General features: G+C 38.5%; 1 protein-coding gene across 1 annotated transcript; it reads left to right on the top strand.

The window, feature by feature from the left end:
* The first annotated feature begins 2,593 nt into the window (after nt 1-2,593).
* On the top strand, nt 2,594-8,932 carry mpl (MPL proto-oncogene, thrombopoietin receptor). The gene is made up of 12 exons (XM_059341651.1): nt 2,594-2,705; nt 3,072-3,183; nt 3,307-3,485; nt 4,540-4,697; nt 4,828-4,969; nt 5,092-5,200; nt 5,343-5,512; nt 5,665-5,807; nt 6,804-6,963; nt 7,165-7,246; nt 7,557-7,644; nt 8,374-8,932. The coding sequence occupies exons 1-12, from the start codon at nt 2,594-2,596 to the stop codon at nt 8,833-8,835; spliced, it is 1,917 nt and encodes a 638-aa protein (XP_059197634.1). The 3' UTR covers nt 8,836-8,932.
* Nucleotides 8,933-10,886: the final 1,954 nt, after the last annotated feature.

Raw genomic sequence — 10,886 nt, 5'->3', positions numbered from 1 at the left:
AATGCTCGCAGTGGTTTTGCCATAATATCACATGTCATGAGCTCAGAAAAGTACAACTGACACAGAGTTTGTGCAGGGAACACGGGAACAGCATGTGGTTAACGCTTACCAAGGCCGTACAGTGTGCTGAAGTCACTAATGGAGCTGGCATCTAGTCCACTGTAGCTGTCACTCCATCTGCTATGGAGAAAGCTGCTGTTTTTAGAGCCATCTTCATGTCTACAGGTGGTGAGTAATCCCTTTTAAACATGTGGTCACATCACAAGAAACAAATTTACTTTTTAATTTTTGTCTGGTCATGGTTTTTGCATACACTGCCATGTTCACATTTTAACTGATAAGGGTGGATTTTGCAGCAGTTTGTCCTTATAAAATTAACCCTACTTTAAAATAGCAAATATAGTATAATTAAATTAAATATGAAGATAAACCAGTTGTTTACTTGTACTTTTCTCTACTAGTTAAAACATTAGGAATTCTATTCTCATTTCTGACCTGATTGTTTGAGAAATCTCTGAACTATCAAGGTTAATCAATCACAGAACGTTCTGTCATGTACAACTTGCACAAAGATCAACTTTGTGAAACCCAGGATGCCATTGAAACCCTGCTGTGCTGGTAGAGATTTTAATCAGTCTGTGGTCAGCACACATCTGCTTGAAGTGAAGTATGAATACTGGCTCCAAGTTCTCATGCACGCAAGTTTCATTTTTTGTCTGTGATCATTTCCTTTTTTAGCTTAAGAGCATCAAATAAAGAAAGTATCATTTTTGACCAATTATGAACCAACCTGAGTCTTGCCGTTTTGTTATTTGTATTATAGTGATCTGTAATATTGTAATAGTATCTGTGATGAAATCATTACATTTTTGTTCAGTGCTGCAGGGGAGAGAGTCTTATGTAATTATGACAAACAAATGTCACAAATTAAATTTTGAAATTTTATATCCAAAAGATCAACTGTCACCTTCACTGTGACATTATGATGTTCTGCAAAAATATGCTTCTGGTCTGTATTCAACGCCATAACTCAGAAACAGAAGGGGAGATGTGACTATATTTCACATTTGGTCGGATACTGAATTGGTCACACTTGTCTTTGGTGCCCACCTTGAAACTGTGGTGTCTATAGATCCTCTAAGCTACCGGGTTGGTTATGTGTGTGAGGCATCCATGTTTTAGAATGTGTAGCTTTTTTGCAGTGACATCCATATTTGAAGCATGATGTAAACTGCAACTTGACTGGTTGGTGGAGGCATACAACAGCAAGTCCAGTTGTTTAGAAAATGAATCAGCGATTTAGTTGATTAAGTTGTTGTTGTTTACCTAATCAATTTGAATTGCTTCAGCTTTTGTTAAAACAATACTAATCTAACAGGTGTTGTTGTTGTTTGCTGGGTAACAGCATTTTATGCCCTGTCGTGTTTGCCAAGTGGAAGAGGAAGTGGTTGAGCTGGTTTGGAAATGTTGTAATGTTAAGGTTTCTCCAGAGGAAGTGTTGGTTATAAATGTCCATGTTATCTGATGTTTCAGACCCAATGATGATGTCCAGAATAAATGTAGTTAAATAAACATGGAATTAAACAATTATTGTATTTAAAAGAGTGGCTAAGGAATTTGCTTATACAATATAATATCTTGTTTAAGAGCCTTGAAACTGTTTTGGCAGGTTTTTATCTGCCATTGTATATGCTGAAGGTAAGGCAGGTCCCTCAGGTTTAAATTAACTCCTATCGTGCAGCTACCCCCCGAAAAAAGGGTTTAAGCATAGCTTCAGTCCTACTCATGTTGCCTTTATCCATGAATAACTGTCTACTGTTCACTTAATCTTCATCAATTTGAGTTAAGACTCACAAATCAATTCTTCACCTGTGTAAAGAACCAAGTTAGTTGACAGATAAGAACAATTTTAGCTTGTTACAATGATGGGACCCTTGATTATCTTAGCTATGTTTAAAGATTAGGACCATGCTGATTTACCCTGCTGTTGTGCAGTGGGTCAGGATGTGGTAAATCAGCAGAGGCTTCTGGGAACTTTTTTTCAGTCTCCTCAGAGGGCAGAAGCTCTCATGAGTTCATCATCAGGGAGGAGGCACCGAGGGACTGAGAGGAGGTCAGGTGTGTGAGGACACCAAGTTTAACATCTTCTACTAAATGAAGTCCACAATGACCACATAAAGCCTTTGTTCTTTCACCATACCTGTCTTTTAAAAAGCTTTAAAAACTTAAAAATTGTATTGGGGTAGGGATAAAATCTGAACTGAAACATGTATTAGGTTACATCAGCAGTAGTGTCTCCTGTTTGCTGTTGTGGCTGTTTGAGAGTTAAATATCCACAGATTCTGTTAACAACCTACCCTTTCTGATGCCTACTTGCACTCAAAGCACACTTCCCGATCAAAACAAAAGTCTTCACACTGGGCCAACCTCTCAGCAAGGCTCAACCCACCCATGCTTGCTCAAAACCATGCATGCCACACAACACACGCAATGCACACACACACACACACACACACACACACACACACACACGCATGAGCTTCGTTAGTTTAAGAGTCATGGTGGTTTAGGATACATAATTCCTCAATCTACCATGAGTTTGACTTGCAGGTGGGAGATTTTGCTTATTAGCTTGTGGATACAAGTGAGCTGTGTGCCTGGGATACATTGCGACGATGGAACTTTCAATCATCTGTCAAGGGAAGGTAAGGCTTCAGGATGGTTTATTTTGTACAATTTCAATCACTTTAAATTCAGTCAATTGATTCAGGTGCATTTCTGCTATTTGCTGGTTGTTTTCACTAAAATATTTACTACTAATTATGATACATGTTTTCAAAATATTTATTTTATGTTTTGTTAGAACAAGATGTATGTTTATTTGTGAGAACAAGGTAATATATTGTAGCCAGAAAATCTGTGTTCCCACAAGTTGGCAACATAAAGATCTTACTCTAAAACACTAACTACAATATGATATGATGATGATTAAGAAATGCCATTGTTTGACTTGATGGGACATGTTTTATACCAGGAGGGTTCATGTATTATTTTTGTCTTTTCTGGAGCAGACGTTTTGCTCTTAAAGGATGAGCAGAATCCCAAATGTTTCACCCGGACAGAAAAGGATTTCACCTGCTTCTTTGAGACAGCAGACAACAGGACTTATGATTTCCTCCACGAGTTTGAAAGGTATTATTTACACAGTAAATAGTATAGTATTAGATAATTTCAACAATAATTTCCTTTAAAGTTTTCTGAATCTTACAGAATATTCCTTACATTGTGTTTGTCAAGCATATCAAGCCTGCCTGGAAAGAAAAGATGTGATCTGTCTGTCCAGACTACAAAAGAAGGAACTTTCCTCCACATCTGTTCGTTTCCTGGGATGTATGTGTTTTCATATGTGGAATTGCACCTTGAAGTGGTGGAGCATGACACCAACACCAGCCTCTACAATCGAACAGTCTCCGTGGAGGACCACTGTAAGACATTTCTGTTTACAATATTCACCTACTAAAACAAACAGGGAAATAGATTAATCACATGTTAGAAAAAATAAATCATACATTAAGCCATATGCCTATCCATCCTCCATATTCACAAATATATTGATAGTTCGAATGATGAAGGAAATATAAATATACTCATTTAAAAGTTATTTTTTAATCTTCTTTCTTTCAATGGGCAAGTTAACTGTACTTATTCAAGCGTGTTTATGTGTTTTAATTCTTGCATGGATTTTTATATTTGGTGAGCATAAGGCATGTTATTCATTCATTATCCTTAACTGCTTATCTGATCGCGGGTCGCGGGGGGGCTGGTGCCGATCCCAGCTGACATTGGGCGAGAGGCGGGATACACCCTGGACAGGTCGCCAGACAGGACAGACAATCATGAGACAGACAATCACGCTCTCATTCACTCCTACGGGCAATTAGAGTCACCAATTACACCTAAGTGCATGTTTTTGGACTGTGGGAGGAAGTCAGAGTACCCGGTGAACATGCAAACTCCACACAGGAGAGCTGCAGGCCGGAGTTGAACAGGCGACCCTCTGTGAGGCAAGAGTGCTAACCACTACACCACCATGTAGCGTGGAGGCATCTTACTTAAATGGAAATCAACCAGCATAATAAACAGGTTTAACTGATCTTAGTCAAAGTCAAAGTCACTTTATTGTCAGTTCTGCTACAAGTGTACACATTCAGAGAACTGAAATTATTTTTCTCTCAAACCCTCGTTTAAGACAAAATACACAAGCTACATAAAGAATAGAAATAAAATAAGCTTCCTGACCTGTCCTTAAGTCTGCTGGTCCTGGCCTCTGCGTGTGAGGCAGGAGCTGTAGATGTCCTGGGTCTCCCCAGACATGATGAAAGACTTAAGTCCCTCCACCGTGTCCCGGGTCTTTGCTCCAGTAAATAAGCTCATGCACCAAGAAAGACAGGAGACCTACTCACCTGCTGCCTAAACACAAATGTTTTCACCAATGGATTCTGTCATGCATTCGTCCTTATTTCCCCATCACCTTTTCAGATCTCCTGGACCGCCCCTTCAATGTGTCTTTACACCAAAATGGCCGAGCAGGACAGCTGCAGGTTTCATGGCACGCAAAGGTCCCGAAATACTGGGATGAGTATATGATGTATAGGATTCGATACTCCTCCAAGGGGCTGGGGGAGTTGACGAAAGAGGTACAAGAGGTGAGGACATTTGTGTTACAACATAGCATTCCTTCAACTGTAGTACTGTGTTGGTAGTTACAGTGAGTGAAAAAAGTTTAGGAATACTGTGTATAATCTATGATGTTTGTGGTTTCTGCAGGCAAAGGAGGGTGAAATAGACTCTCTGCTCCCGGGAGAGGAGGTTGAGGTCCAGGTCACTGTCAAATGTGCCCTAAATCCAAATGCAGGACACTGGAGCAGCTGGTCACACCCTGTGCGGGCTGTGGTTCCCCAAAGTGCAGGTGCTGTGTCGAACATTCAAGAGAGTGCGAATCTGAGTGGATCATGACGCACATCATCTTATCCTGTGATCTTTTCTGTCACAGATGCAGTACTTGAATGAGAAATGTTTGCTCTTTTTCAGATGATATTTCACTGGCATGCTACACATCCGACCTGCAAAATATCAGCTGTCAATGGAATGGGAGTCGATACAGTGAAGAGTTCAAACTTTTCTACAAGACAGGTCGAAGGTACATGACTTATTACATTCCAATATTGACATCTTCACAGCTAAAACCAGCTCCTAAATCTGTGAAAAGTTAGAAGTAGTCACTAAGATCACTCAGATTTTACACCTTAAACACACTTTGTTTGGCTGTGATGGCATTACAGTGAAGTTCGGAGCTGGACAGAGTGGGCCGAGTGTTTCGCTGACAGGAACTTGACTGAACTGTGCCATTTCCGTGGAGAAGAGTCCAGAAAAATGAGGGTCAAGCTCAGCAGCACTTCAGCTCCATCCAGCAGAACCTTTTATTCTCAAGAGTTCACTCTCAACAAGAGCAGTGGGTCTTTTTTTGTCCCTCCTTTCTTGTCCTACTGTCTGTATTTCAACAAGATTAAAAATGGTGAAGATTAGATTGCATTTTTCACTTGGTTTTCCATCAGGCCTCAGAGTTCTGTGACTTGACATTGTGGGTTTTTTTTCCATTTTTAGTCAAAACAGCCCCACCATGTCATGTGAGAGCAGTACTGAAGAAAGACAAGTTGTGCTTGAAATGGGAAGCTCCTCTTCCGTCTCTGTTGGCTCACCTGCAGTATGAAGTCAGCTACAAGATCAGAGGAGGGGAAGGGTGGATGGTAAGATGCTATTTACAGCCACAAAACTGCATATTTTTTTGTTTAGTTTTGAAGATTTCAAGGACTTTTTGTTTCTGTAATACTTTGTGATCTCTCACCAAAAAAAACATTTTTCTTTCCCTTCCGATTCATTTTGTGTTCCCTCATACAGTTCAGATTCCCCTGCAACTTTTTAAAAAAAAATGTTTACTCATTAGTAAACTTAAAGTTGTATGTTTAGAATTCTATGAGTATATTGTATCTTTCCTATTGTTATGTTGATGTTTGTAGACTAATTATGCTACAGTAGAGCGTCACTGCTGCAACATTGTAATTCTTAATATTACCACCAGATGACACCAAAGAAAGGAATATTAAATTCTACATATAGTGACAAACTAAAATTAAAAATATCAACAAGACGATCCATTATATTGATACTATGGAAAAGGATTAGGGCCAGGTAGGAGAAAAAAATAAATCATTAGTAAGTTTGAGAATAAAGGTTGAAATGAAGAGAATAAAGAATTATGAAATATAATGTCGAGAATAAAGTTGAAATACAATGTTGAGAAAATATGTATATAATATAATATAATACAATATATGTCTACAATTTCACATAAATTACAAAAAAGCAGATTTTTTCCAAAACAATAGTTGTGGTAGCCTACTACAAATAATAGCTCATTTATGTGTCGGGGGATTTTAGTACTACTACACCCATGACACGAATCTGTGAATATCTTTCCAACTTTAACGAACAGAAAAAGTTTACTTTATACCTGTCATTTCGACTTTTTTCTCGAACTGCATGATGAAAACAGAAAATAGTTTTAGTTTTTTAAGTATTCAGGGAAAGTTAAACAAACAACATTTTAAGAGTATGGTGAGGGACGTTTACAATATTTCAAGGGAAATGCAAAAGCTTTTGTGAGAGAACACAAGTAAGCAATCACTCAGGTTGCCATTTAACATGCTTAATATTAAATGTCAAATCAACCTTTCTGTACTCAGATGGTGTCCCGACAGGGTCCTGAGACAAGCACATGTCTAGAGGTTCCAGCAGGCAGCCACTACAGAGTTAAGCTCAGAGCTAAACCTGATGGGTCCATTTACTCAGGACACTGGAGTGACTGGTCAGATGTGCTTACTGGTGACACCCCCGCTGACATAGGTAAGACTGACCAGTCAGTGTAAAACTGCTGAATGCAACGAGGCGGTTTAGTTGATTCTTGGTCTGTTATTCGGTAAGAACTTCAATAAGAAGTCAGTAGTAGTGCAGTAGCAGTTTATACATGCACTGCTGCATTGCATAGGTTTTTACTCTAAATAAAACCAGTCTAACCTTAATGTAACTAAAAAATTACTTTTGCAGGCACATTGCTCTTGTTGTGTATCCCCATCTTGATGATGATGATTGTTGTCACCCTCATCTTCCTGTTTACCAGATACCTCAGGTAGGACAATTTTTGAAAAACTTGTTCTTAGTTATAAGCCAAATTTTAAAAAATCACACAGAAAAAAACATCAAAGCAAAAAAAAATTAAATAATATTTGATACCTCCTGTTATTTCTTTAAACTGGATATCAATTTGTATTATAAAACCTTTACTTTAATGTTCCTGCATGCAAAAAAAACCCAACTTAAAAATGAAAATGATGACTATTTTAAAAATAATTTTAGATCTCTAACCTCCTTACTGCTCAAAAAGCAATCTATTATTTTAAAGACTTTTGTCATGTCTGTTGTTTTGTGTATTTTTACAGTGAGCTCAAGCAGTATTTTTGGCCGCCGGTGCCTGACCTTGACAAAGTCCTACAAGGTTTTTTGAAGGAGATCAATGGGTCGAGATGGGTAAGCAATTTAACCACAGAATTTAACATAATACATTATACACATTACATTACACACAATAATATGACATCCATTTCACAAAGTTTTACTATGGTGAAACAATAGATTTTGGCCATGCCTAATTTAGTCAAATAGATGCGATGTAAATATAATATATAGATCAGCGGTGGAAAAAGTATTCAGGTCCCTTACTTAATTAAAAGTAATTATTCTACACTGTGGAATTACTCCACTACAAGTAAGCCTTGCATTCAAAACTTTCTCAAGTAAAAGTACAAAAGTATCAGCATCAAAAAGCAAAGCACTTAAAGTATAAAGTACTTGTTATGCAGAAGGGCCCCACTCAGGTTGTCAAATATATTATTAGATTATTATTATTGGTGCAATTATGTAAGCAGTGGTTTATTTTTATGTATCCACTAAATATAGTGTTATGTGGTTTAATTTAATAAAATGTCTAGTCACTTTAAATTTATCATGTTTTTTATGTTAAATCTCGACCTGAAAAGTATCTAAAGCTGTCGGCTAAATGTAGTTGAGTAAAAAGTACAATGTTTGCCTCTAAAATTTAGTGAAGTAGAAGTACAAAGTCACATAAATTGGAAATACACATACCTCAAAATTGTACTTAAGTAACAGTAGTGTAGTATACACTAAATTCCAGCACTTTTAAATGTGTTTCAGTGTCCTAAGTTGTTAATATTTTACTACTTGGTGCTCACACTACAGAATCCTCCGATCACAGCAAAGCAGTTCTCAGAGGAAACCGCTTCATCTGTGGTGGAGATAATGTCTGATGGCTTTACCAGTCCTGAAAAATCTTCAGAGGGATCCACCCAGCTCCTGTCACCAGAAAGACACTCCTGCAGTGGAGAACAGGTAGATGGAAGCCACGGGACTCAAGCCTTTCCAGACTATGTGACTCTGAACAAAGACAGTGTTTTCCTTTGCCCAAAAGGAAACAAGTATATCTACGAGGAGGTTGGGGAGAAAGAAGGCGTGAGTGAAGAGCTCCTCCAAACATGTCACACTTCCTGCTCTGATGGTTCAGACTGTATTCCACCCTACTTAAGCGGTGACTTTCTTAACCAGTCATACCTGCCTTTGGCTGAGCCTGCAGACAAATTCGACTGCAATGTTTCGGTTACGAGGGGGCCAGGCAACCTCTATACTAATTTCCCCTGTGGCTAAATGTACACTATAGGCAGTGCTAGACATAATTGGGGGCAAAAGGAACTTATTATGCTTTTCCTTATTTTCTGTCATATATACTGAAAACATTTCAGTGACGGATGGTCCTATTTGTGGTCAAAGGTTTTAAACAAATCGGTGAAGATATGTAAAAGTTACGACAGAGTATTAGGGCACACTTCGAAAAAAATAATTAATTACGAGATTTAAGTTGTAAATATTGAATGAATTACGATTAATTATGTAATAAAATATTTTCAACTTCATTCTCGTAATTAATTAAATATTTTTGACTTTATTCTCGTTATTAATTAGATTTTTACAACTTTATTCTCATAATTAATTCCATATTTTTTACTAAAATAAGAGTAAAATATCTTTTACTTTTACGTCGAAAAAAGTAATCCTTTTGAGATGTTTATAACTGATGTTTTTTGTTTTTTTTTACTCTTGGATCAAACTGACATCAGCTTGTGACAGGTTTCCATATATTCACCTGCTCCAGGCACATTGCTACATGCCAACATCCGGAAACCTAAAAATCTTTTTGGGTTAATTTTGGATTTCAGTTTCGTATTGCATTTCAGTGGGAAAATGTTTAATTGTGTAGTTTTTGGTTTGGAAGCTTTTATTTGTGATATGTTGTCATGGCAGAAAGTATTTTTATTATTATTATTATTATTTTTAATAATAATAATAATAATAATAATAATAATAATAATAATAATAATAATAATACATTTTATTTGTAAAGCACTTTTCATAAAGTAATCTCAAAGTGCTACAGAAACCAGAAACAAAATAAACAAAAGACTAAGAAAATCAGACAAGGTGCAGAGACAATAATAAAAACATCTAGGGACAACCTAAAGATGCCTCCCTGAACCAAAAAGTTTTAAGCCCTTTTTAAAAAGTATCCACAGACTGGGGTTGTCGTAGATGTACAGGGAGGGAGTTCCAGATGTGGAGGGCAGTGGAGCAGAAGGCTCGGTCTCCCATGGTGCGGAGTCGTGTGCGGGGCTGATGGAGGAGGTTTATACTTTGGGACCTGAGATTACGGGTGGATGAGTAAGGAGGACTTTGAGGTATTGCGGGGAGTTGCTGTAGATGCAAAGGTGGGTGATGAGGGCGATCTTGCATTGAATTCTTGAGGTTATGGGAAGCCAGTGTTGGTGCACAGTTCTGAATGAATCGAAGTTTCTGTTACAGTAATCAAGCCTAGAGGAGATTAGGCCGTGGATGAGTTTTTCTGCATCAGAGAAAATGAGGAAGGGCATTTAGAAATGTTCTTTAAATGGAAAAAGCAGGTTTTGTATAGATGTTTGATGTGGTTTACAAAAGTAAGTTGTGGGTCCAGCTTCACACCGAGGTTGGTAACTGAGAGGGGGATGGCTTGACCGTAGAAGGAGATGGTGGTTATGGGTGATGACTGGACCTGATGAGGGGTGCCAATTTGTATGGCTTCGGTTTTGGAGCTGTTCAGCTGAAGGAAGTTGTGACTCATCCACACTCTAATCTCCTCCAGGCAGTTGGAGAGGGCTTGAGTAGGTGATGATGAGAGGACCAGGGTAGAACGTAGGTTGGGGTGAGTTCAGAGGTATAACTGAGTGTCATCGGCATAACAGTGAAAGGAGATGCCGTGTCGGCTGATGACATGACGCAGTGGCAGCATGTACAAGATGAAGAGGATGGGGCCTAGGACAGATCCTTGGGGGACACCACAAGTAACAGGGGCTGTTTGGGACCTGGCAGATCCCAGGCTGACGTACTCCATCCTGTAAGCGAGGTAAGAGGTGAACCAGTCCAGTGTGGCATGATGGAGACCAATGTCGGTGCGGAGGCGGCTCAGGAGGATGTGGTGGTCGACAGTGTCAAAAGCCGCTGAAAGGTCGAGGAGGATAAGCAGGGAGGGGGATCCAGAATCGGCAGAGATGAGAAGGTCATTGGTTACCCTCAACAATGGGTTAGTGTTTTTTGAACATTATATACAAGAATGAAAACATGTTCTAGCAGAAACCCAAAATACTAGTATGAACCTGAATGAATATGAG

The sequence above is a fragment of the Centropristis striata genome, chromosome 9, assembly GCF_030273125.1.
Source record: "Centropristis striata isolate RG_2023a ecotype Rhode Island chromosome 9, C.striata_1.0, whole genome shotgun sequence".
Classification (NCBI taxonomy): Eukaryota; Metazoa; Chordata; class Actinopteri; order Perciformes; family Serranidae; genus Centropristis; species Centropristis striata.
Note: the sequence above shows the minus strand (reverse complement) of the source record. Positions and strands in the feature narration are given on the sequence as shown.

What these genes read in the sequence shown, in the direction of transcription:
- mpl (XM_059341651.1), top strand. Translation starts at nt 2,594, where the DNA reads ATGAGTTTGACTTGCAGGTGGGAGATTTTGCTTATTAGCTTGTGGATA. An exon ending in TGGGGGAGTTGACGAAAGAG is followed by an intron (nt 4,698 to 4,827) that starts GTACAAGAGGTG and finishes TGGTTTCTGCAG; the next exon opens with GCAAAGGAGGGTGAAATAGA. An exon ending in AGATCAATGGGTCGAGATGG is followed by an intron (nt 7,645 to 8,373) that starts GTAAGCAATTTA and finishes CTCACACTACAG; the next exon opens with AATCCTCCGATCACAGCAAA.